This window comes from Plecotus auritus, assembly GCF_963455305.1.
Source record: "Plecotus auritus genome assembly, chromosome: 9".
NCBI lineage: Eukaryota > Metazoa > Chordata > Mammalia > Chiroptera > Vespertilionidae > Plecotus > Plecotus auritus.
In genome coordinates, this window is record NC_137783.1 from 68,268,559 (window position 1) to 68,295,340 (window position 26,782).

Consider the following 26,782-nt stretch of genomic DNA (forward strand, 5'->3'; position numbering starts at 1 on the left):
GCCCCCCTCCCCGCAACCCCCCCGCCCCGCTCCAGCGCGGCTGAATCTTATCTTTGCAAACAAGTTCAGAGAGAGGAACACTCGCCTGAGGAGGTCTCCCCACAGCCTCCTAACTATGGTTGTGGCCAAGCCTGGCTCACAGCCCCCCTCCAGCCTGTACAGGTTCAGGGGCAGCCATAGCCTGTTCTGGGGTGCTGGGAGCAGAGTCCTCCCGTGGTCCCTCCCCGGCTGGCCAACCTCCTGTGTCCCTCCCTGCCTCCTCTTCATGGCCTGTGAGGAAGCTGACTTCCCTGTCCCCTCTTCCTGAGGAGCCGGGACCCTAGGACTTCCCAGCCCCTGAAGCATAGCCCCCCCTCCCCTCCACCTTGCCCAACTCTCACCACCCTTCAGCCTCCACCCACATCCCCTCGCATCCAGGGCACTTTGGGCAATAGATTCAGGTGCCATGCATCCTCTTGGGAGTCCTGTGGTGTCCGGCCGGCACGGCAGTGACAGCCTCTTCACGCAGGTGGCACGTTCAAAGGGAGGGGCTTCAGGAGTGTGGGCTGGTGATCTGGGTTGTGGATGAGGACCTCTGCTCCTTTCATGGACAGAAATCCTATATGATAAAAGCCTAATGTGCTAAGGGTCCAGTCTTCCAGTCGTCTGTTCAACCAATCAAAGCGTAATATGCTGATATGCTAAGTCTGCTCAACTGCTCTCTATGACATGCACTGACCACCAGGGGGCAGATGCTCCAACTGGTAAGTTAGCTTGCTGCTGGGGTCCAGCAGATCAGGACTGAGTGAGAGGGGCTGGACACGCCCTGGAGTCCTCCTGTGGTCCCTCCCCGGCTGGCCAACCTCCTGCGTCCCTCCCCGGCTCCGATCGTGCACCAGTGGGGTCCCTCGGCCTGGCCTGTGCCCTCTCGCAACCCGGGACCCCTCAGGGGATGTCGGAGAGCTGGTTTCAGCCCGATCCCGCAGGCCAGTCCGAGGGACCCCACAGGTGCACGAATTCGTGCACTGGGCCTCTAGTGATGTAATAATAGCTAACACTGTGAACACACGTGCTGGGCACCGACATGTGTGAACTCACTTACGTCTCACAATTAAGCTGATTTTACTGCCGAGAGAGCTGAGGCAGAGAGGAAAGCAACTTGACCAAGATTGCACAGCAAATAAGAAGCCAGACCCTCAGGATTTGAAGCCTTGAAGTCTGGTTCTAGAATGTTCGTCGTCTCTCTTGACTGAATATACTCCATACGGCCTGCCACTGTCTGGCTTGCTCACCTGTGTCTGTCTCCTCTTCCTAGTGCAGGGTTTGTCTGTAACCCCAGTGACATCCCACCCACCTCCTCGCCCCACCACACCACTGGTCCGACACCAGGGGCATCATTGGCCAGGCCGGTCAAGTAGAAATGGAACGTTTAATTTCTGGTAGAAACGATAAATACTTTGCACTAAAAATCTGGAATTCAAGTTTTCCTCATGCTTCATGTGCCCCCCTGTCCCAGAACCCCGCCGACAGGATTCTGCTCAGAGGGAAGGAGGTGCCCGCCTGCCCTGTGGCCAGGGCAGTCTGGGGAAAGGCACAGGTGGCTGCTATGGGGAGGGGTCACAGGAAAAGGCACTTTGTAGGGTCTAAACCTTCAGAGTTCACAGGAGAATCATAGGCCATGGCATCTGGTGGCTTGAAATCGGGGGGCTGAAGGAGGGGTGCAGTGTGCAGAGAGCCCCTTCTGTCAGACACAGCGGGGAGTGGGGCTGCCTTCACGATTACCCCGCATTACCACACCCCTCTTCACAGTCATGAGTGACGGGCCAGAGGCTCTGGCTGAGGGGAGGGGGAGTAAGGCCTCCTGGGGGTTGGGGGAGGTATGGTGAGCCCCCCTTACTCCCCAGCTAGGGGTCCTCCTCCCAGGGGCACAGCTGCCGCTGAGGCACGAGGAAGGTGAAGCTGTAGCTCTTCTGGCAGCTGCGGATGCCGCACTTGTAAGGTGCTGGGCGGTCCCGGCTGTGGCAGTACTTGAGCATGCAGGGATACCAGACCAGGCTCAGGCCGTAGTGGCAGACACAGGGCGCCCCCCGGTCCCCCGCCTGCCCGCAGCGAGGCAGCGCCTGTTCTATGTCCGTGGGCAGAGCCTTGAACATGGAGCTGTCCACACCTGGGGGAAGGGGTGCAAGGTCAGGGGGAGGTCAGGGGGAGAGAGGCAAGGTTAGGGGGAGGTCAGGGGAGGGGCGTCCCCTGGCAGAGGGCTCCTCCGTCAGGACTCTGGGCACCTCATCACCCCCAGGAGCTAAGCATCCCGTTGCTGCTGCTGGTGAGGAAACCAGCGGGGAGTGTCAGCCCTCACACAGCAGGAAGGAGTGGGGACTGCCCACCTGCTGGCTGCGGGCAGCACAAGTAGGAAATCAGGAAATGCTTCTTCAAGGGAAGGTACCTGAGGAGGACCAGGAGGGAGCTCAGGATGCCAGGGCGTGGGGCTGACGGAATGGGCACACGGGCTGCAGGAGGCGGCAGGGCCCAGGCCCGGGCTCAGTACAGTGGCCACTGGGGACCAGCCTCTGGGGACATGTCAGGCTGGTGGCTCAGTTTGGGGTGCAGCCCACGCGAGTCTGCCTCCCTCCCCCCCCCCCCCCACCTCGTGCCTGGGCCCATCTGTGCCCTCACCAAGATCGGGAGGAGGGGTGGCTGGGAATATCTTTCCTGGGCCTGGTGGAGCCATCGTTCTGGGTAGGTCCCTTTCCCTTGGCTGACGCCCAGCCTGTTTGGAGGTCCCTTCCCTGAACCCCACACGCCACGTGCATCCCAGCGGACCTTGCTCCAGCCAGAACCGGACGTCCTCCTGGCGGGTGTAGATGGCGTCCGTGGCCTCCGCACACACGTTGTGCAGGTGGGGACTCAGCAGGGCCCCCTGGCTGAAGTTCACGGCAACATCCATGTGCAGCCGCTCCAGGCCCCGCGCCTCCTCCGCCTGACGCACCGCCCGTGGGTTCTTCTGTGGGAGGAGAAGGGCCACTCCCACCAGGTCTCTGGATGCGCTGGTGGTCTTAGCGCCTGGGCTAATCTGAGGGGGCATTCAGGAATACCCAGCCCCTCCTCCAGCTGCAGGGATGCTGATCACTGGCCCACGTCCCCCATCACCTGCCCATGTCCCTTATCATCGAGCCAGACAGGCCCAGGCTGGTGGTCTTAGCGCCTGGGCCAATCTGAGGGGGCATTCAAGGAATACCCGGCCCTCCTCCAGCTGCAGGGACACTGATGCCCAGAGCGCAGCCACCCCCGCTGTCCTCTGCGGCCCATGAAGCACCCAGTTCTGCTGTCCCAGGGACCAGGGGGCAGGTTGTCTGAGGAGAGTGACCTCCGGGGCTCCATGCTTCCCAGGAGATGAGTCTCTCTGGGAGGGGCAGGCACAGGGAACAGGCCAGGGAGGTGGAGGCTCTGAAGGTAGGTAATGTGCCCAATGCAACCCAGACAGTGAAGGTGGCACTGGGTCTGAAGGCAGAGCCACCTTCAGGGTGCGAGCACCCAGCTGCACCATAGTGGGGGCGCTGACTTTAGGGGCTAGAGGGAAGCGAGTGGAGGGCTCAGTGCAGACCAGGGATCTGGGGTACGAGTTCAGGTGTGGCCAGGGCAGAGTCGGGGGGTTCAGGCCTAGAGGGAGAGCGGGGTACAGGTCTGAGTGCTAAGGCCTGGTGCTGGCAGGATGAGGGGGGTGCAGGCTGGGGCCACGCTGGCTGCAGGGGTGGGAGCTCTGGGCGAAAGGGGGAATGCTGGGCGGAAGGGGCTGGCGTGGTGGCCTCACCTGCCGGAGCTTGGCCATGGCCTCGCTGGGGATGATCTCGTGGTCGCGCAGCCGGGTGACGAAGCAGAGCGCCTGGAACTGGCGCTGGCCCTTCTCCAGCTCCCCCAGGACCAGCGCCCGCAGGATCTTCACGTGCTGGGGGGAGGGGAGGTACAGCTGACTGGAGGGGGCTCCAGAGCCCACCCAGCGTTCAGTGCGGCCCATGAGGCCACCACATGGACCCAGCCTCACAGACGCCCCCCTCCCGCAGGCGTAGGAATTATCTTCCCCATTTAACCCCGTGACTTAAGAGAAAGAACACACCCAGGTGTGCCGTGGCCACCTGGACAATTCCCACAGGAACCACCAGAGCGCTGGCCAGAGCAGAGCCACTGATGCAGAGCCTCCCTGCAGACACCGGATCGTGGCCAGCGGCGCGGCCGGGCACCGGGCTCCGAGCAGGGGGGCCAGGCCTCAGGCAGGGGCTGTACGCACAGGTACAGATGCAGAGTTTCTCTTGCTGACGTCCTTATCCAAGTTCGCAGAAATGCCTGAATGTGAGTACTCCTCAAAATGTCCCCAGACTGCTGTCCCCCGGCTCCTGCACTCCATCTCAGGTGCGGTCGTGGGGGCAAGAGAGGTTTCTGGCCGACACCCCCATGAGCTGCCTGCCGCTGTGGCCGCCTCCTGGTCCGAGGGAACCGAATGGCTCACTGTTCCCTTCCCTCCTCACTTCCCCTTTCCCCACGTGGTGACTACCCGCCTGCTGGTGGAGGGCTGCTTCCTGTCACTGACTCACTGCATGAACGGGGGAGGTGAGGTGGGGTTGTGGGATGGGATCCCCTTCCTAACTGCCTGCTGAGCCCTGAGCACAGCCCCCCTGCACCTGGGGTGACCCTGCCCTCACCTCCTGCAGTGCCTTGCTAACGGCCCCCAGGGAGGAGTTCCCAGGTCCCGGCCAGAAGTGGCCTACATCTGTCAGGGCCCTGCCCTGAGGGCGGCTCAGTGGTTGGAGCATAGTCCCTCCCATGCACTGAGGGTGGTAGGTTCAATTCTTGGTCAGGGGACCTGACCAGTTTGCAGGTTTGATCGAGGTCAGGGCACGTGCAGTAGGCAACATATCAGTGTTTCTCTCTCACACAGATGTTTCCCCCCTTCTCCCTCTCCCGTCCTCTCTCTCTCTGAAGTCAATTTAAAAAACCTTGTCAAGGCCCCCTGCCTAGGAGAGACCCTGGTGACCATGACAGTCCTGGTCTAGGAGGGCTGATGCCCCGCCTGGCACGAGAGGATGGAGCGCCCTGGCCTCACGCACTGGACAGGCCCATAGGGGCTTGCTGTCCACCTGCTCGAGCGGAAGGGCTCTGAGAACAGTCTATCCCAGGCCCCACACGAGGGCCGTGGTGCCGCCCGCTCCCTCAGCCTCTGTGACGCGGGGATGAGCGGGGCGCGGCAGGGCTGTGGGGAGGACTCCACGGGCTGCAAGGAGGCATGGTGCCTGCCTGCCGAGGGGCTCAGAGAGCTGGGTGTGGTGGCCCCCGGGTGACTCTATAAATCTGCACTTCTGAAGCCTCGGCTTCCCTGGGATGTACCTCTCACTTCCTTTCACCAGAAGTGATCTCGGGGGACAATGAGCTGTGGGAGTGTCTCGGGAGGTTTTCCACACATCGCACAGAAAGGGAAACGGAGGCTCAGCGCTGCGGCTCCAAGGGCGAGTCAGGGCTGGGCTCACAGCTTCTGCTCAGCAGGAGATCTGTCCTCGGGTCCCACCAGCCACCCGGCCTTCTGCCCCGGGGTCAGCTGAGGGGGCACTGGAGGCTCAGTCCTGCCGGGAGACTTCACACGGACCCCACTCCTGGGCATTTTCAGAGCCCAGAGCGCTGCCCACTCCCTGCCGCCTCCTCGGGAACTCTCAGCAGGGGCCTTTGGAGCCTGGTCCAGAACGCTCCGAGTGTCTTTCCCATCCACGCCTCCTGCCCATCCGCACTGCTGGGGACCCCCGCTTTGGGACATCACCTGCCCACCAGCAACAGAAAGCAACTGTTGTTGTTGCTGTTAATCCTCATCCAAGAACTTGTCCATTGGTTTTTAGGGAGAGTGGAAGAGAGGGAAAGACAGACAGAAACATCCATGTGAGAGAAACACATCGATTGGCTGCCTCCTGCAGGAGCCCCAACCAGGGCTCAGGCCAGGGAGGAGCCTGCAACCAAGGTACCTGCCCTTGACTGGAGTTGAACCCGGGACCCTTTGGTCTGCAGGCCAACACTCCGTCCCCTGAGCCACACCAGCTAGGGCTCATCTGTTTGAATTCTTAGACCAGGCAGAGGAGGAAAGAGATCCAAGTTTCCTCCTGTATCCGTACTAAACAGCAGTGCCAACAACAACAAAACGCTACCCAATGGGAGCACAGCGGGGGGTGAAGAGAGGGAGCAGGGACTTTCCGCTGAAACAGGGCATCCTCGGTGTCTCATTTATTTGTGCAGGACACAGGTTCACTGAGGTTCATACCTGGGAGAGACAAGTCATTGTCACGCTGAGTCAGAAAGGACAGCCTGTCCTGTGTCACATCTTTGCAGCAGGACTGTGATGGGGAAGGGTGACTGCTCCAGGTCATGGGACAAGAGGAAACGCAGCCAGCGTTTAACGGAGGCAGCCTGACCCGGAGGCCGAGGTCTGCTTTCCTGGATGCCCAGCTACAGAAACTGACGCTCAGGCCCAGAGAGGTCGTGCTGCCTGCCTGGGCCACACAGCTGGCGGGGGCAGAGCCAGGAGGGGACCCTCTTCCGGCCATGCCTGCCCACCAGTCACCTGGCTGGGGATGCGGCAGCCCCCCCCCCGCCCCACACACACACCTCTGTGTGACCAATGAACAGCAGCATCCGACACAAATCGAGCAAGACGAGGCCGAACAACCGTGACCTGCCTGCCCTCCAGTCTCTTTAAACCCCGACCTGCCCCTCTTCTCCGTCCTGTTTCTCCTGAAAACCACCTCCCACTTTCTGGCTCATGGGAGAGGAGGGGCAGCCCTAGTTTCTGGGACTCTGACTCTCCCAACCCAACCAGGGGCCTCCTACCTTCTCCTCCCTCTCGCTCAGGGTCACTACTGAGGTTCCAGAGGCCCTTTCCCTCTAGCACAAGGAGGGGGGTCTAGGGGAGAGGACCCTGCTTCAGAGAACATCTGGCCAGATTCCACGCCCAGGCTTTCTCCTCATGGAAAATGTCCTGGGATGGCCCACCTGGATGCAGCCTCGCACCCAAGGCAGATGGCACAGCTGGCAAAGAGCTCACGGCAGGCTCGAAGCAGGTCCTCAGACCTAGGACTAAGGGTGCCTCTCCCACAAGCTCCTGGAACCTGCCGCTCGCCAGGCACGGGCCACCAGGAGGAGGCGTGGTCCCCGGGGCCAGGGGTGAGGTCTGGGATGGTGGAGGCCTGGTGAGTGGGCCATGGAGAGAGCCTTGCCCAAGTCCTGTGGGTCTGAGTGCGACACAGGGCGGGTACATGTGAACAGAGGCCCTGGGGCCAGGGCCACCTGCCCAGGTGACCTCGAGGGATTTCCAAATCTCAGCATCTGAGTCCCCACATCTGTGGGTGACTACAACCAGCAGCACCCTCCTCAGGGGACGGCGAGGAGGAGGGGAGTGAGAGGTCCCAGGACAGTGGCTGACCTCTATGACCTGCGGCCCTGGCCTTGCCCGCTGCTGGCTCTGACCTGCAGAGGCAGGAGGCGCGTTTTCCCATGGAGATGCACCCGAGACCCGGAGGGCGGGTGACGCTCTGGGCCTGGAAGTAACCAGCCAGCCAGCGGGAGAGCCTGCACAGCCAGGAAGGAGCGGGAGGGCGGGCGGGACGAGGCGAGGGCCTTCAGAGGCCCCTGGGTCCTGGCACCGGGGTCTTCACACAGCACCCGCACCCTCCTGGGGCCCCAAACCCAGGCGCTGGCCCTTCCAGCACCAGCCACAAGCCACGCCAGGACCTTCCGTGAGCTGCCTCCTCGGAGGGACGGCCTGGCTCCACCTGCGCCTGGAGCCACATCTTTCTCACACACCTGCTTCTTCGCAAACACTCACACCCAGGTGCTCAGCATCTGAGCAGGGGCCCGGCCCCACGGCTCTTCCTGCACCCCTGCCCCGGGCTCCCTGTGGCTCAGTGCACATCCCCACTCTCCACACGCACAGCTGCGCATACAGCCCCGTCCCTCCCTCCTCCCTCCACGTCACGGTCACGGGGCAGCCTCCCTCCCAGACTGTCCTCCCGCAGATCCCCGCCCCTCCCTTCACTAAGTCTCTGTCCCCCCACCCCTTCTCCCAGCCCAACAGCCTTCCGGCCCAGTCACACCCGCACAGCGCACCTGTCCCCACACCATTCCCACGTCCTCGCACTCAGCGTCAGTCAGGGGTCTCTCCTCCTCTGCCCTTCATCCCTCCTGCTGACACCTTCCCCAGCTCCCGCTGCCCCCCTTCTCTGGGAGCCCTTCTCCAGAAAGCCCACCTGGGGGGTGGTGAGACTTGGCTGTGCCCCCAGCCTCCACCACAAGGGAGCCGAGGACTAAAGAGACAGGATGAGGCCCTGCCCCTTCTTCATGCCCCCCTCCCCGGGGTTCTCATGAAGCAGCTGGCCCCCCTATTCCCCAATTCCTCCATGCTCTCCACAGCCAGCACCCTCCCCTGGAGCTTCCTGTCCCAGCCTCTTCTCATCACACACATCAGGGTGCACAAACCTGAATCCCATCCTGAGGCCGGGACTGAGCCAACCTAAATATTGACTCCTCTGCCCCTGGCTGGGCTGCTCAGGCCAGTGAAGAGGGCCGGCCGGGATCCACGCCTCCCAGCCCGTGCTGGCTGCCCTGCCCAGGGCCCTTGAACACGGGGAGTGGAGTCCCCCGCCAGCTGGCCAAGCACATCCCAGACTGCAGCCCAGGGCATGCCCACCATCAGGAGGTGTGCACGCTCTTCGGGCCCGGCTGGGGACAGGGCTCTTATCACAGGGCTGCGTCCACTGCCCTCCACCCCTGCCCTCAGCCCTAGGGCTCCATCAGCCAAATCCCCAAGGTCACCACTGCCCTGACCCCTGACCTTGTGGGGACAATGCCCTGACCCAGTCAGGCCCAACGACCTGCTGACTAGGCTTCTAGGATGGGGCTCAGAGCTGCCTCTCACCCGGATTCCCAGCCAGACCCCCCCTGCTCCCTCCGTCACTGAGACCCCCAGTGGGGCAGCAACGGAAACACCTTCAACCTAAAGGATAGAAGCGCCCAATGCGCTGGTCCCTGAGCAGCAGCAGCTGGGACAATGGCTCAGCAGGCGAGGAGAGAGCGGGCCTGGCGGGCACCCCACTTCCCATCACGTCCACCACATCTGCTGGGCAAAGGCCTCGCCTGCACCTCCCACGACAAGCCTGCAGCCCCGCACTCTGGGCCTGCTGTGCGCCTACAAGTCTGAGCTTGGGGCGCAGAGAGACTATGGCTGCCAAGTCCCACGGCTGGTGAAGGGTGGAAAGGTGCACAGAGCATGCTCCATAGCATCAGTGAGCCTTGTGAAGGTGGGCCCCACAGCCTGCCGCGGTCTCTCTAGAGCAGGGGTCCTCAAACTTTTTAAACAGGGGCCAGTTCACTGTCCCTCAGACCGTTGGAGGGCCGGACTATAGTTTAAAAAAAAAAACTATGAACAAATTCCTATGCGCACTGAGGGCCCGGGACGAGTCGGCTGCTAAGCAGGACAGGCAGCGGCACCCGGCGGGCCGGATAAATGTCCTCGGTGGGCCACATGTGGCCCGCGGGCCGTAGTTTGAGGACGCCTGCTCTAGAGGCTATAGAAGAGGAAGGAAGGGACCAGTCTCAGGTGCAAAGATGCCAAGGGGTTGATATTCAAAATTCACCTGGGCTAGCCTGGCTGGCGTGGCTCAGTGGTTAAACATCGACCTATGAACCAGGATGTCAGGGTTCAATTCCCAGTCAGGGCACATGCCTGGGTTGTGGGCTCTACCCCAGGTGTGGGGTGTGCAGGAGGCAGCCGATCCATGATTCTCTCTCATCATTGATGTTTCTATCTCTCTCTCCCTCTCCCTTCCTCTCTGAGATCAATAAAAACATATTTTAAAAATCTCACCTTGGCTACCAGCTTGTGAGATGGGCCCAGCATCTTCTCTAACCATAATGGTACGATAGTAGAAATCAATCCAAGAAAAAAACTGAAAAACACACCATGGAAGCTAAATAACATGTTACTAAACAATGAATGGGTTAACAATAAAATCAAGGAATAAATTAAAATATCTTGAAACAAATGAAAATGAATACACACCTCAAAAAAGATGGAACATAGAGAAAGCAGTCCTAAGAGGGAAATTCTTAGTATTACTGGCCTACCACAAGAAACAAGAAAAATCTCAAATAAACAATCTAACTTTACACTTAAAGGAACTTGAAAAAGAAGAACAAACAAAGCGCAAAGTGAATAGAAGAAAGGAAATAATAAAGCACAGGGCCTAAAGAAACAAATAGAGACTAAAGAAACAATACAAAAGGTCAATGAAACCAAGGGCTGGTTCTTTGAAAAAATAAACAAGACAGACCTTTACCCAGACTCATTAAGAAAATAAGAGAGAGGACCCAAATAAATAAAATCAGAAATGAAAAAGGGGAAGTAACAACTGACTCCACAGAAATACAAAGGATTGTAAGAAAATATTATGAAAAACGATATGCCAACAAATTGGACAACATGGGAGAAATGGACAAATCCATGGAAACATGCAATCTTCCAAAACTGAATCAGGAAGAATTAGAAAACCTGAATAGACAGATTACAATTAATGAAATTGAAGTAGTAATCCAAAAACTCCCAACAAACAAAAGTTCAGGACCAGATGGCTTCACAGGTGAATTTTATCAAACATTTAAAGAAGAACTAACACCTATCTTTCTCAAACTATTCCCAAATATTCAAGAGGAAGGAAGATTCCCAAGCTCATTTTATGAGGCCAGCATTATCTTCATTCCAAAACCAGTTAAAGACACTACAAAGAAAGGAAATTATAAGCCAATATCGCTGATGAACATAGATGCAAAAATCCTCAACAAAATATTAGCAAACTGAATACAGCAATACACTAAAGAAATCATACACCATGATCAAGTGGGATTTATTCCAGGAATGGAAGGTTTATACATAATACACCACCATAAACAAAATGAAGGGTAAAAACCATATGATCATATCAACAGATGTAGAAAAAGCATTTGATAAAATCCAGCACCCATTTAAGATAAAAACCCTCAGCAAAGTGGGACTAGAGGGAACATACTTTAGCATAATAAAAGCCATATATGACAAACACACAGCCAACATCATACTGTCAATGGGCAAAGACTAAAAGTGTGTCTCTTAAGACCAGGAACAGGACAAGGATGCCCTCTTTCACCACTCTCCTTCAACATAGTACTGGAGATCCTAGCCACAGCAATCAGACAAGCAGAAGAAATAAAAGACATCCAAATTGGGAAGGAAGAAGCAAAACTGTCATTATTTGCAGAGGATATGATACTCTATGTGGAGAACCCTAAAGATTCCACCAAAAAACTACCAGAACTGATGAGTTCAGTAAAGTAGCAGGACACAAAATTAATATCCAGAAATTAGTTGTATTTTTATACACCAATAATGAATTATCAGAACGGGAAACTAAGAAAACAATCCCATTTACAATTGCATGAAAAAAATAAAATACCTAGGGATAAATTTAACCAAGGATGTAAAAGACCTATACTCAGATAATTATAAGACACTGAAGAAAGAAATTGACTATATAAATAAGTGGAAGAATATACTATGTTCATGGATAGGAAGAGTTAACATAATTAAAATGTCCATACCCCCTAAAGCAATCTATAGATTCAATGCAATTTCTATCAAGATACCAATGGCATATTTCACAGAATTAAAACAAATATTGCAAAATTATATATGAAACCACAAAAGACCCCAAAATAGCCACAGCAATCTTGAGAAAGAAGAACAAAGTTGGAGTTATCATGCTACCTGATATCGAACTATACTACAAGGCCACAGTAATCAAAACTGCATGGCCCTGGCATAAAAACAGACACAGACCAATGGAACAGAATAGCGAGCCCAGAAGCAAACCCATGCCCTAGGGTCAATTAATATTCATCAAAGGAGGCGAGAATACAAATGGGATCAAGATTGTCTATTCCATAAATGGTGCTGGAAAAATTGGACAGATGTGCAAAAAAATGAAATTAAGCCACTTTTTTACACCACACACAAGAATAAACTCAAAATGGATTACAGACTTAAATATAAGACTTGAAACCATAAAAATCCTAGAAGAAAACATAGGCAGCAAAATCTCAGACATCTCTCCTAGCAATATTTTTGCTGATATATCTCCACAGGCAAGAGAAACTGAAGAAAAAATAGACAAATGGGACTACATCAAACTAAAATGTTTTTGCACAGCAAAGGAAACCATCAAAAAATGAAAAAACAACCTGTGAATGGTAGAAGATATTTGCCAATGTTACATCTGATAAGGGGCTAATATCCAACACTGATAAAGAACTTATGTAACTCAATACCAAAATGAAAACAATCCAATTAAAAAGCAGGCAAAGGACCTGAACAGATACTTCTCCAAAGAGGAGATTCAGAAAGTCAACAGACATATGAAAAAATGCTCAAAGTCACTGACCATCAGAGAGATGCAAATTAAAACCACAATGAGTTATCACCTCACACCTGTCAGAATGGCTAGTCAACAAATCAGCAAACTGGACAAGTGCTGGTGAGGATGCGGAGAAAAGGGAACCCTTGTGCACTGCTGGTGGGAATGCAGACTGGTGCAGCTCTATGGAAAACAGGATGGGATACCTCAAAAATTAAAAGTGGAACTGCCTTAATACCCAGCGAATAAAAAAAATTTTAAATGTCATGATATTTGAAAATCTCTTTCTATATATCTGTGTGTGTGTGTGTGTGTGTGTGTGTGTGTGTGTGTGTGTGTCTTATTTCTGTTTCCCTGGAGAACTCTGAAACTCTGACACATGGTGCTTCAAAAAGAGGTCACTGCGAGGGGCTCCAGGCTTGGTGCCGACTGCTGTGTGACTTTGGGTCTGTCATTCAACCTCTTTGAGCCCAAGATTAGCAGGGAGGGTCCATGCTGAGATGCTATGTGAGCCATGACTATGACAGTGAATGGCTTCTATTCTTGAGTACTGGCACAACAGCCAACACACGTGAGCATTTTGCATGCATTCCTGTTTAGTTCTCACAATAGCCACAGGGCTTGTACCATATTATCCCCATTTTTCAGATGATACATGAAGGCTTGCAGAGATCAAGTAGTTTGCCCAGCGTTAAATCTGTCTCATTTCAATCTGGACTATTTCCCAAAGGTGATAAAATGGCAAACACCACTATTCCCAAACAGACTAGGGACTTTCCCCAAACGACCCCTAATAGATTTGGTACAGGAAACAAAAGGAACACTATGTCCAGGCATTTTTTTCCTACAAGAAAAATTAATTACTTCTGGACAGAACTTCTTGTGGTCATCCACCACAGGCTCTGAGGCCTGAGAACTGGGCGGTGGAGATTGGAAGCGGGTGGGAGTGAACGCTAGTCCACATGGCACACACCTGGGCGCTGGCATTCCCCAGCTCCACCCTGAGGGCTGACCCAGCACCGGTAGCTGGAGGTTCCCTTTCTGAGCCGTCCACTCCCCATTCCCGCCCTCGCTGGTGAAATTGGAGATGCCAGCAGCAGGTGCACAGCAGCTTCTGGGGCAGAGGCTAACCTGAGAAGAATGGCAGACACTGGGTGGAGGTTTGAGCGGCTGTGGGAATTAACACGGACTCCTGCAACTGGCCACAAACAGGTCCCTAACCGGGCAGTGGGCCCTCCCACCACACCGGGCCCACCTTCAGTCCTCCATGCCCCGAGCTCTCCCCTCTCCTGGCCTCCCGGAGAGAGTAGGCCATGCTTCATGCTGCAGCCAGAGGCTATACCGTTCAGCCCCTGCTGCTTCCCTCACTGATGTCCTAGCCACAGCCTTGGCTGCTGGAGCAGTCCCCTTGGCGAGAGGTCTCCAGGTTCCAGCTCACAGAACGCTGGGCAGGCACTGGGCAGGGTAAAGGACAGCAGGGGCTCAGCGTGGCCAGAGGCTCACTCTCGGGCAAAGGCTCCATGGAGGGTGGAAAGGGAAGGTTGGGTCTGTTTCCTGAGGGGTCAAGCCACGGTTTGGATTTTCTAGGAAAAGAGCACACTTGACAACACCACCCTGGAGTTCAGGTGGGGGAGCAGGAGGAGGGGGAGCAGGAGATGGGGGAGCAGGAGATAGGGGAGCAGGAGGAGGGGGAGCAAGAGATGGGGGAGCAGGAGATGGGGAGCAGGAGGAGGGGGAGCAGGAGATGGGGGAGCAGGAGGAGGGGGAGCAGGAGGTGGGGGAGCAGGAGGAGGGGGAGCAGAAGGTGAGGGAGCAGGAGAAGGGGGAGCAGGAGATGGGAAGCAGGAGGAGGAGCAGGAGATGGGGGAGCAGGAGGAGGGGGAGCAGGAGGAGGGGGAGCAGAAGGTGAGGGAGCAGGAGGAGGGGGAGCAGGAGATGGGAAGCAGGAGGAGGAGGAGCAGGAAATGGGGGAGCAGGAGGTAGGGGAGCAGGAGGAGGGGGAGCAGGAGGAGGGGGAGCAGGAGATGGGGGAGCAGGAGGAGGGGGAGCAGGAGGAGGGGGAGCAGGAGATGGGGGAGCAGGAGATGGGGAAGCAGGAGGAGGGGGAGCAGGAGATGGGGGAGCAGGAGAAGGGGGAGCAGGAGGTGGGGGAGCAGGAGGAGGGGGAGCAGAAGGTGAGGGAGCAGGAGAAGGGGGAGCAGGAGGAGCAGGAGATGGGGGAGCAGGAGGAGGGGGAGCAGGAGGAGGGGGAGCAGAAGGTGAGGGAGCAGGAGGAGGGGGAGCAGGAGATGGGAAGCAGGAGGAGGAGGAGCAGGAGATGGGGGAGCAGGAGGTAGGGGAGCAGGAGGAGGGGGAGCAGGAGGAGGGGGAGCAGGAGGTGTCTGCCCCATGGCTTCCCTCTGGCCACACACACACACACACACACACACACACACACACACACACGCGCGCGCGCATCGACCCCCTGAAGGAGAACCTCACTGGCCCACATCCTGCTGAGTAAGAAAGGCCACAGGGTCCTACCCGCCCACCCCCCAAGTCACATGCCGATGACAGGCCAGCATCAGGCTGGCCTCTGCTGCCCACGGGGTCTCCGTCCCGGGCTATCTGTGGCTTAGTCCCCGGCTGCCTCCCAACTCTGCCACTTCTCACGCTCCAGACTCTACAAGGGAGGAGAAGAGGGCTCAGCCAGGGTCCTGCAGCCTGACCTGCCCTGGGGCCCAGCTGCCCGCTGGCTCACTGTCCCCTGCCCTGGACACAGCAGGGCCTCCTTTGATCAGAAGAGGGGCTGGGGGGATGTAGGCGATCAGAAGGTTCCCTGTGAGTGCTATCCCTCACCCACCTCTTCCTTCAGGACTCCCCTTGTTGGGTCATTGTTAGTCACTCATTACCCTTCAGGGCCCTCTGCTGATGACCCCCAGCACCTCCACTCCCCAGGCCCTCACCTGACCCCGGGAGCCAGGTCCACCTCTGTTCCCTCCACAACACACACCTGAGTAGAGGCTGGTCTTTCCTCTCCTCCCACAATCAGGGTCAAGACATGGGGGCGGCCAGCCAAACCTCCAGGCCTGGAAAGGGGTGGTATCTCCCCCACAGCACAGGGACCCTCCGAGGCCTCTCCCAGGCCAGCCTGCTGCAGGCTTCCCAGCGTCCCAGCCCGGCACGGAGAGATAGCTCTCCTGGGCCTGCGAGACCAAGGGCCCAGCCCTGCCCGCACCGCTTCCCGCCTCCCCAGCCCAGGAGAGCGGAGCAGAAGGTGGTTCACAGACTCCAAGTGGGGGCCGCAGGGCCTGGAGCCACTCAGTTGTCCAGGACACGTGAGAAAGGAGGTCCAGGTCCGGAGGAGGACTTGTCCGGATCACAGCTAGGACCCGGGTCTCTGGTTCCCGGCCTGGATTTCCCGCAGAAGCACCCAGACGTGACCGCAAGAGGCAGCAGGGGCAGGGACGGACTTGAACAAGGTCTGCACTTGGGAGGAGGGGGAGCGGGATAGGGCTTGGCGCACAGAGTAAAGAGGGGAAATGGGGGCGGGGAGGGCTCGGAGGGAGCAGAGGGGTCCCGGGAGAAGGATGGGCCGTCTGGGCGTTGGGGACCAGGCACAGGGGGGTAGAGAGCAGCCTGCACACAGGTGGGTAGGTGGCGCCCCTCCCCGGCCCGGCCTGGCCTGAGGTCCGCGAGCCTGAGTGCGGGGTCGGGGGTAGGGGCGCGAGGCCCCGGGCGGCGCTCACCTTCCTGAAGTCGGCGGTGAGCGAGACCAGGGCGCCGTCGGGCTCGCGCAGCTCAAGGCCGACGCTGTCGCCCGCGCTGTCCGCCTGCAGGCGCTCCTCGGCCACCCGGCCGCCCGGCAGCCGCACGCGCACCCGCAGCTCGGCCCGCGCGCCCCCCGCGTCCGCCAGCAGCGCCAGCAGCGCCAGCAGCAGCGCGCGGGGCGCAGGGGGGGCCCCGCGGTAGCCCGGCAGGCGCATCCCCGGCCCGGTTCGCGGCGGGCGGGGGCGCTGCCAACTTCGCTCAAAGTTGGAGGAGAGTTTGGGGCGCGCGGGCGCAGGGGGCGCTCCGAAGCGGACGGGCCCTGGGGTCCCGCGGCTCCCGACTCGGGCGCTCGGGACTCCCTGTTGCACTTTTCATTCAATCCCGCCCCCCGTCACTTCCTTCGGAAAACAAACCGCCCGACCTGCCTTAAAGAGGCCGCGCACCTTCCGCCTTAAAGGGCCCGCGAGGCCCGCGCCCGCCTGGCCAGAGGGGAGCGTTGCCCGCTTTGTGGGGAGGCCTCTGGAGCTCCCCCTCCCCGCCGTTCCGCCGGCGGCCCGCTGTGTCAGGGGCTGGTTCTGGGTAAATCCCGTCCTCCCAGCAGGGGCGGGGCTGGGGACTCTCACCCCGCCTCTCTTTTTTGGCTGGTCCTCGTGCCACGTGGATGCAGTCATGGGGCTTGGAGTTGCAGGGTCTGGTTTGGTCTCTGAGTTTCTCTGACAAAGCGGATTTCTAAAGGCTCCTGTAAAACCAGACCTCACTCGCGGCAGCTTCTCTCTGACCTAGAAGGAGAGGGACTGAGGCTGCTGCCTGCTCCACGCCCTCAGGGTGACATCCTGGGAGGTTAGGGCACCTCTGGCCCCTGCCTGGCTTCCTTCCCACCAGCCCCCTCCTCCCCATTCAGGGCCTTCCTCCGTCCTGCCCGCTCTCCAGACCCCGTTCTCTGTCACTGTCTGAGCACATCCAGGGAAAGGCTAGATTCCAGGCCACTCTGGAGACTGTCCAGGGACTCAGGACACTGGGGCTCCACCATCAGGGGTCTCCACAACCCCCAAGAAAACAGGACTGCCCTGCCATGCACCCCAACAATGGACTTGGTGAAGGCTGGGAGCCTAGGTGCCTGCTTCCTCTGATTATCTGTGTGATTGGGGCGTGTTTTAGACAGTCTTTGGGCCTACGTATTGTGGGGGTGGGAGTGGCTGAGGTCCGCCAATCCCAGCGAGGGGAAGCCCCAAGGTGATGCTTAGACTCTTGTTCCCTGATGTCCATGGATCTCTTCTGTTTATTCTATGTCCCAACGTTTTTAATCTTTTTAATTTTTATTGATTTCTGAGAGGAAGGGAGCAAGAGAGAAACATCAAAGATGACAGAGAATCACTGATTGGCGCCTCCTGCACGTGCCCCAACTAAGGCCAGGGATCAAGCCTGCAACCCAGGCATGTGCCCTTGACCATAATCAAACCCGCAACCCTTCAGTCAGCAGGCTGACACTCTATCCACTGAGCCACACTGGCCAGGGCTGTGTCCCCATATTTTATTCTGAGATCTTGAGTGCAGATAAGTAAACACCCTCTGCCCTAAACCTCCATCCCCTCCATGGCTCCCCAGCACAGGCTCCTGTCAGGACCAGAGATGCCAACAGGCCCCGGCTGCAGGCGCTGTGCAGGCATCGAGAGCAGGGCCCGGCTTCCTGGGACTGTGGGGCCAGAGTCAGGCCAAGACCACCTCTCGCTACTCACTCAGGGCTCTTCCTTGGACACATGCTGCCTGCGTTCAGGATGGAGGGGACTCAGGCTTACCTAGCTTGGGGTTTTCTGAGCTTGCCTCACCAACATGTGCTGGATGCCTGTTAAAAACCTGGTCCCGGCCCGGCCGACGTGGCTCAGTGGTTGAGCATCGACCTATGCACCAGGAGGTCACTGTTCAATTCCTAATCAGAGCACATGCTTGGGTTGTGGGCTTAATCCCCAATGGTGGGGGGAGGCGTGTGGGAGGCAGCCGATCAATGATTCTCTTTCATCATTGATGTTTCTCTCTCTCTCCCTCTCCCTTCTTCTCTGAATCAATAAGAAAAATAGATTTTTTTAAAAAAACCTGGTCCCAAAATCTAGCCAATTAAACTCCCTGGGGAAAACCCTGAAACTATGCTTTTTAACAAAATCCCCAGTGATACGTGATATAAGGGTTTGAAAGTTGGTACTTGTCTGAGGGTTAGGGATAGAGAATATAAAGCAAACATCTTTCCTGAAAAGCAGGCTGGCTCTGGGACTTTACCTCCATGCCGGAGACAGGCAGCGGTCAGGGAGGGGTGGTTGGCACAGAACAGTCTTTTCTCCCAGAGGCCCCTGAGCTGGCAGGACTGAGAGCTGTCTCAAAGAGGCCCCGTGCCTGACGGATACCCGGTGGGAAAACCCTGCTGCTACATTTTCCTACGGGATCCCCCACACTTCTCAGGGCCTCACCTATCGGGGGCCTTTCCTCCCCTGTTTTGTTGTGGAACGAGCGCGAGTGAACGACCACTGGAGTTCAGACCAAATTAAAAGTTAGGGAGCCTTTATTAGCCGGCCAGCCGGCCAGCCAGCCAGCAACTGCTCTGCCTTTCTCCATGCAGGGAGTCCAGAGAGCAGCCCCGACCCTTTGTGCAGGACCACTTTTAAGCACATTAACCACATCCTGTTCTTGCAGAGCAAGTAACCCAAGACAAAACAGTTTTTCCCAAGCAACGTCAGGATCATGCCATTGATGACCATGTCATTTACAGGGTCATCCTGTTCTTCAGAAAGCTGACAGTGTTCTATGAAAGAAGGCCTACGTGCTGGGAAGGGGCCATGAGACCATATTTCAAGGCCTGGCCTGGTGTCAGCACTGACAGCTCTATCTGGGGCTTAGTCCACGGCCTCTCTGGAATGGTAGTAGTAAGCATGCTCAAAAATTCCCACTCTCTAACAGTTTCAGGTTCTGTCCCCCTTCCTTCATCAATCAATTCTGCCCCCGCCATATTCCCAATGGGATCCCAGAAGAAGGAAGCAGAGAGCCCCCTGTGTCTGTGTTCCTGTTTCGGTCCCTCCGGCTGTCTCTGTCTCTTTAAATTCTGTGTTTGGAGATAAGGTTCCACCTCCTCTCTTTCTACCACCTCTTCCCCCATAATCAACATCTTACTTAGTTAAACCAAAGATAAAACTACATTAGGAAATGTGAAGTCTCACTTCACTATGTGAACCCGACCTCTGTCCCTACTCCTTCCGCTGGATTGTACCTGACCAGCTCTTCACAATTCAGAACAAAACACGAGTTTCCTGGGAAGACTTTCCCGGCTCCTGATGAAGGCACAGCCCTGCCCTGCACTGGCCGCTTCCACCTCTGACTCCAGCAATAACTCCAACAATTGTCATAGTAACGCCCATTCATTGCATCCTTATTGTGTTCAAGTTCTGTGCCAGGCACTTTACACGTATCATCTTTTAAAACATGTTCATAGCAACCCTCCAGAGTAGGTTCTATTCTTAGCCTCTCCTTACTGCCCTAGGAAATGAGGTTTAAAGAGGTTAAGTGACGTACTCAAGGCCGTACAAGCAGGAGAGCCAGCAGGGACTGAAAACCCAAGGCCCCGGGCCACGCGCTTTCGCTTTTGAACACAGTGGCACCTGCCTGCCCGCAGCCCTCTGTTCTTCCTGCCCACTCGGCACACATCCTGTGCTGTCTTCTGAGATCTAACGGCTTCCTGCGGGCAATCTTGTGCCCAGTGAGGCTGACATCAGAGCACAGAGCTTCCCTCACCCCAGCCAGACACAGAGGCGTCCATTCATCATGACTGTGAAGACCCTCAGAGGGAGTGCTCTCCACGCCTGTTACCCCGACTGCAACCCAGAGGCCCCATTGTCAGAGGCTCTTTGTGTCTGGCTGCAGCCTCTGCTGCCATAAACCAGTTCCCTTCCCTTCTGCTCTGCAGCCCCGGAGAGCGGCTGCAGGGAGTGCTTCCCAGCAAGGGCCTCGGATCTCGATCCTGGAGCCTGACCACTCATGAGCTTGTGGGACTCAGTAGGCCTATGTCTCCATCTGTAAAAGGGGCACATAGATGCTGCCCTCACTGAGTTGTTTGGAAAAGTAAATGAAATATTGAGTACAAAACACTTCACAGCATATAGGAAAGGCCCAATAAATAGGCCTATTATTACTTAACTAGAGGCCCGGTGCATGAAATTTGTGCAGGGGGGAGGGCCCTCAGCCCCGCCTGCACCCTCTCCAATCTGGGACCCCTCGGGAGATGTCTGACTGCTGGTTTAGGCCTGATCCTGCCTGCCTGCCTGATTGCCCCTTACTGCCTCTGCCTGCCGACCTGATAGCCCCCAACTGCCCCCCTGCTAGCCTGGTCACCCCCAACTGCCCCCGCTGCCAGCCTGGTTGCCCCTCACTGCCCCCCCTGCTGGCTTGGTCGCCCCTCACTGCCTGTCTCTGCCAGCCTGGTTGCCCCCAACTGCCCCCCTGCCAGCCTGGTCGCCCCCAACTGCCCCCCTCTGCCAGCCTGGTCACCCCCAACTGCCTGCCTGCCAGCCTGGTTGTCCCAAAATGCCCCCCCACCAGCCTGGTTGCCCCTCACTGCCCCCCCCCCCCCCGCTGGCCTGGTCGCCCCTCACTGCCCCCTGCCCTGCTGGCCTGGTTGCCCCACGCAGCCTGCTGTTCGGTGTCCTGACCAATTTGCATATTACCCTTTTATTAGTATAGATATTGTTTCTTCTTTCCCATTGTATCAAATATTACATCCTTGTGTAATCTACACACATCCCCCTCCTCCCCTGGCCCATCCTCCACACACATCACTCACTCACTCACTCACTCACTCATTTGGGAACACCTTTTCTCTTTGTTCTCTTCTGGTCTTCTAGTTTCATGCTGCCTGGAACCTCTGAAACGGGGAAGTGGGCAGCCAAGCCTTGGGAGGCACCCCCTTTGCCTTTCATTCTTAGTGTGCGTGAGCTGCAGGAAGAGGGATGACACATCACCTCCCAATCCCAGACCCAGAGAGCAGGTGCGGGCAGGTCCCCTGGAAGTCGGAAGGGAAATGAACTCTGTTAGGAGGCCGGCAGGGTGCAATGGGAACCTCATCTTTCCACTGTGGGAAGATTTTTTCCAGTTTCTTTTTGTGGCTGGCATTTGGCTTGGGTTTTGCCATGGTCCTGTCACTGCCCCTTGTAGATGGGCTGGCTGCTGTACTTTGCGACAGAGAGGGGCTGGGGCTGGGGGTGCCGGGGCTGGGAGTGCTGGGGCTGGGAGTGCTGGGGATAGGGGTTCTGGGAAGGGGTGCTGAGGATGGGGGTGCTGAGGGGTGCTGGGGGTGGGGGTACTGAGACGGGGGTGCTGGGGGTGGGGGTGCCGGGGCTGGGGGTGCTGGGGCTGAGGGTGCTAGGGGTGCTGGGAAAGGGGTGCTGGGGATGGGGGTACTAGGGGTGGGGGTGCTGGGGATGGGGGTGCTGGGAAGGGGGTGTTGGGGATGGGGTGCTAGGGATGGGGGTGCTGGGAAGGGAGTGCTGGGGATGGGGTGCTGGGAATGCAGGTGCTGGGAATAGGGGTGCTGGGGATGAAGGTGCTGGGGATGGGGGTGCTGGGAATAAGGGTGCTGGGGATGAGGGTGCTGGGAATGGGGTGGCACTCTCCTCTGCCCCTCGAGGCCAGCTGCCCCTCAAGGCCAGTTGCTTCACTGCCCACGGGAAGTGCAGGCATCATAGTCCTCAGACACACACATCTGAGGGTGTGGCGGGCGAGTGGGCTCAGGGGCAGGGCCTGCGTGGTGAGTGGAACAGAAAGAGCAGCTGGGACAGCTGGTGGAGCCATTCTCCCCCCGTCAGAAAGCCGGGCTGAGGGACTGTAGATGGGGTGGGCTGAATTAGTGCCTTAGAAGGGAAAGGAAGGGCAAATGATGGGAATGGCAAGGTGCCTCTACCCTCGTTTATTCCAGGCCCGTGTGTGACTCCTGCTGCAGCTTTTAAACATGACCGTCTCCTTCTCGCTGCTGTTTCTTCCAGGAGGCCTTTCCTGCGCCCTCCCTGGACACTCATTCATCATTCATTCATTTATCATTCATTCATCATTCATTCTTCATTCATTCATCATTCATTCATTCTTCATTCATTCATCATTCATTCATTCTTCATTCCTCCATCCGTCACCCAGTCAGTCAGACACTGTGCTAGCTGCTGCCGTTACAGCAGTCAGACAAGGCAGGTGTGACAATTCCTTATCCTACAATGAAACCCACAGCAGCAAAAGGAGCAGGCATTAAAAAAAAAATAAGTGCAAACCCAAGTATTTAAATTACAACTGTTGTAACTGGAACCACGCAGAATCAGAGGAACCTCTGGCTTCCTCCGGGAAGCCTTGGGAGGCAGTGTGTCCAGGCCGACCTAGAGATGATCAGGATTGATCAGCAAAGACACTCCAGGCCAAGGGGCAGCGTGGGTCTGAGTCTGGGGGCTCCCCAGAAACAGCGCCATCTGCCCGCAGCCTGATGTAGAGAGGGAGCTGCTGGAATAATGCGAGAGTGTGGCAGGCCGAGCAGGGCATAGGAGGACGCGGGCTTTGTTTTGTTTGGTGGTCCTAAGAGCCAAGGACAGTCTGTGACAGGTGTTGTGTAAGGGCATGACATGCTCAGACTTACACTTTATATTTTTAATGTTTTTGTTGATTTCAGAGAGGAAGGGAGAGGGAGAGAGATAGAAACATCAATGATGAGAGGGAATCATTGATTGGCTGCCAGGGTTGTGATCAAGCCCACGACCCTGGCACATGCCCTGACAGGGAATTGAACCCTGACCTCTTGGTTCATAGGTCGATGCTCAACTGAGCCATGCTGCCTGGGTCCCACTGGATTTAAAAAAACAAAAAACAAAAAAAACCAACACACAACTTTTTGTCTCCTCCTGAAAGTTGAGGATCTGAAAGTCCCTCTCTGTGCTGTGGTTGCCAGACGGGACCCGGGCAGCTTTCAAATCCAAGGCCTTGGGTGGGTGCGGGTGGAGGGCTGGGTGAATGGGGGTGGAGGAGTGGGTGGGGGGGTGGAGGGATGGGGGAGAGCTGGGTGGAGAGATGGGTGGAGAGGGTGGGTTCAGGTGGGTGCTGGTGGATGGAGATGGGGGGGAGGGTTGGGTGGAGGGCTGGGTAGAGGGGGTTGGAGGAGTGGGTGGGGGGTGGAGGGGTGGGGGAGAGCTGGGTGGAGGGGTGCAGAGTGTGTGGCTGGGGGGCTGGTCCAGGCTGTTGGGGTGAGCATGGAGAGCAGGGATTGGCCCCCACCGCCCCTTCAGAAACTCTTGTTTCCTGCAAGTAGCCGCAGGGAAGCTGGGGAAGGGCACGTGGAGGATGGAGTAAAAGCTGCCATGGAGGAGGAGGGTTGCAGGAGCCGAGTCTACCGCAGCCCATGGACAGGAGGGTGCCCTGGCTGTGGCTTTGAGATGTTGGCTCTGCCCGTTGCTGGCTGTGAAATTGGGCCTGGGACACTGCCCACTGGGGTATCTGCTCCGCAGGAGTTCCTGCTGAGGGCGTCAGAAGGGCACCACACAGCAGCCAGGGCCTGCACCCTGCAGTTCACAGAGGTCCTTTTCCTCCCCTCTCATTGCTGCCTTTCCCGCCCTGGTGCCCGGGTGAGTGTGGAGTCTCAGCTGCCCTCTGGCCCTCAGACCCCAGCATTGATGGCTACCCAGTTGCCCTTCCTTCTCCCAGACAACAGAGAAGGGAGAGTGGGAATAAGTGAAGTATGGTAGCAACCATACTTGGGTAAAAACTGCCGTTTAAATTTTAACCCTGCTATTCTGGCTTCTGCACACACTTACTTGCTTAAACAATAGGGTAGTTACCTCAGCAAATAAATCCATCCCACATCACAAAGGTTATTTTCCTGTGCCTGTGGACCAGAACCACAGGAGATTGATTCCCACTGACTCAGTAGCTCCAGGAGTTGAAACTGCAGACAACTTTCAGAGATTATTAACTTCGCTCAATTCTGCTTCTGTACAATCTGCTTTCGCAAGATAGGCCCACATTCCAATCCAATGTCCAGCAGGATGTGGCTGGGGGCTCGTTTAGAACAAAGGACAATTTTTGTGGTTTAGACCTTTAAAAGGACTGCCTACACCTGAAACGGCGCGGTCGTGAGGGTGGACTCCACCTGCATGTGGTGCTCTCGTTGCCATCCTGGCCAGCTCAATAAATCCTTGCCTGCTTTTTTAATCAATTAGCAGCCTCCGGTGGTCTTATTCTGACTCCAGGGTTCGACCCCACAACAATAAGCAAGTCACCTTTCCTGTCAAAGAACAGTTTAGACAGCTGCCATGTTGACCGCATGGCTTGCAGCTCCCTGGGGGTCATTGGCCCTCTTGAAACAGCAAAGGCCAACCCCTCCCTTTGAATTAGCCAATCGGGAAAGATGTGCACCTGAGCTTCAATCAAGAGTGAGGGACAGGTCACGTGCGTCAGGATTAAAAAGCAGAGCGACCACCTGCTCATCGTGCATGTGCTCCCAGACCCTGTGCGCACCCTCCTGCAGGAGGAAAGATATTGCCTGCTGCCTGGCTCCCCAGTATGCTTTGTGTTCCACCAGGACCCCTGGATTGAGGGGCTCGCCTTATTTCTTACAATTTTGGGGCTCATCCTAGATACAGTTTGTCGTCACAGGGAAATTGGACCCCTCTCCTAAGGAGGTATGCCCTGCGGCCAACTTGTGGCAGCCTTGGTGAGGAGGGACAGCCATTACCCATGGGCTGACTACGAGCTCGGGATCGAGAGTCAGCCAGCAACACATGAAGGGCCCAAGCAAGACCCATGGCAATCAGTGACCTCATGCATTAGCCAAGGTGGGAATTAGACGGAGTACTATTTTGGTGATTGGGTGTCCTCGAGGGTTGGGTGTATGTGACTGGGATGTGTCTTGGACATAAAGCAAGTGCGGAGTTCTGATCTGTGGTTCCATTCTTCTGAGAGGGAAGCGGCCAGAGAAGAACAAAGCAGATCTCGGGGAGTACGAGAAACCTCCAACATGGGGTCTTGAGTACATAGTCACAAAGGACCTGCTGAGGATGGGAAACAGAAATTCTAGGCCTAGGAATACATTCCCCTGAATAGTCCATTGGGAGAATGCTGAGGTCCTGGGGAATCAAGTTTCTGCACCAGGGACAGAAGGCATTGCTCTGCTTTAGTGGTTCTTAATGCAGAGGATAGTGTGGTGTAAACTTTTAGTGTTGCACGTGCTTGTATAAGAGTTTTTCTATTGATGTTTTATGTCTCTTTGTTATTTGTTTAATTTGTTTAAAGAAGGGGCAAGTCCTACTTTGGGGAAGCCCAGTTATGTGTGGTGAGGCTGACCATGTGACAGAGACTGCAGGAAAGTCCCAGCAGCTGCCAAGAGTTTTTTATCTTGGGGACCCTTCCTGCTCTCCCTCTCAGGGTGTTAGCCACCAGAAACTCTTAGCTAGTGAGATTTCTGTCTGTGTGTCTATAATGTAATGCTGGATTTCTGTCTTTTAGGGACTTTAGTTTGCTCTTCCCTGGTTTATGGATATGGGGAAGTAAGCTATGCAGGCTGGTTTGGGCAACACGGTTAATGCTTCCATGATAGTGGGCAGTTCTTGAATGAGGATGGACCGCAGTCCAAGGGTGACTCCTAGGTCCCAGGGGCGTGGGATTCCCAGCCAGGTTGGCATGTCCTTTCTTTGAACAGAAAGGGCAATCATGGTTAACAGCATAATTAATATTTCCCATAACCATAACTAGTCCCCAATGTTCTGTTTTTCCCCATAACCCTGGGAGGAACAGATCTGTAGAAGTACCCTCTAGCAGTGAAACAGGGGCACTCCTGTTTTTATAAAGAAAAATAAAATGGTACTTTCTCATTGAGTTATCCCTGTTACAAAATTGGTCAAGAAAATGCTTTAGGTAATAATTGGCTTTAAAATCCCAAAGTTGTTAAGATATAATAAATATATGCAACATAAATGAAGGATTTATGATAAAGCTTTTCAGTAATAATTATAAATATGTTAATAATAAAAGTCCAGTCCTCAAGAGGAGATTGACTGTGCTCTCTGTTGGAGGAAGGGGCCAGTCGTCCTTCTCCCTGTAAAAGCAGAGAAGCCTAAAAGAGAACAAGGGCAGACAGAGGAATGAGATCCCTTGCCTTGCCTTCCCCTCCCTATGCAACTGGGGGGATGACCTGAGGGAACATCCAAGGTGGTGATTTATAATCCCAGCCTTCCCCTTGGGAGGAGAGCTCTCCTAATAAGGTTCCAACCAGCCCTGAGGCCACTGTGCCACCAGAAACCAGCTTTCCTAGGTTTCGAAAGGAGTTGGAGCAGTAAAAAAAAAGAGGGTTAAAACCTCTGCTGAAAGACCCACGTGGCTTAGCTGATCAGCTAGACCCATTTTTGGGCCCACAAGTGTATTCACAGACCCGAGTTAATGTCTATTTTGGGAATACTATTCTCAGGAAAAGAAGGGGGAGTGATTTGAAAGTTGGCTATGGCTATCTGGGAAAGGGAGCACCTGGCTGGCCCTGGTGTGCTACTCCAGCAGATGTAAGATTTCCAAACCCGGGATCCCTAGTGGGA

General features: G+C 56.0%; 1 protein-coding gene across 5 annotated transcripts; it reads right to left on the bottom strand.

Annotated features, from left to right (window-relative positions):
* Positions 1-1,394: 1,394 nt before the first annotated feature.
* On the bottom strand, positions 1,395-17,324 carry OAF (out at first homolog). Of its 5 annotated transcripts, none has more exons than XM_080641328.1 (5): positions 16,820-17,324; positions 3,788-3,922; positions 2,800-2,980; positions 2,364-2,486; positions 1,395-2,146 (listed from the first exon to the last, which is right to left on the bottom strand). In XM_080641328.1, exons 1-5 carry the CDS (start codon positions 16,865-16,867, stop codon positions 1,884-1,886), a joined length of 750 nt encoding a protein of 249 aa, XP_080497454.1. In that variant the 5' UTR covers positions 16,868-17,324; the 3' UTR covers positions 1,395-1,883. The 5 variants fall into 5 exon arrangements, with proteins under 5 accessions (XP_080497454.1, XP_080497452.1, XP_080497451.1 ...); XM_080641326.1 differs by lacking the exon at positions 16,820-17,324 and adding an exon at positions 16,175-16,558 and having other exon boundaries at positions 2,423-2,486; XM_080641325.1 differs by lacking the exon at positions 16,820-17,324 and adding an exon at positions 16,175-16,558.
* Positions 17,325-26,782: the final 9,458 nt, after the last annotated feature.

Excerpts from the sequence above, each read along its gene's own strand:
- OAF (XM_080641325.1), bottom strand. The coding sequence starts at position 16,411 with ATGCGCCTGCCGGGCTACCGCGGGGCCCCCCCTGCGCCCCGCGCGCTG. Across the intron at positions 2,981-3,787 it reads CCATGGCCAAGCTCCGGCAG|AAGAACCCACGGGCGGTGCG; the intron begins GTGAGGCCACCA and ends CTCCTCCCACAG. Across the intron at positions 2,487-2,799 it reads CCGGTTCTGGCTGGAGCAAG|CCCGTGTGCCCATTCCGTCA; the intron begins GTCCGCTGGGAT and ends CGCCTCCTGCAG.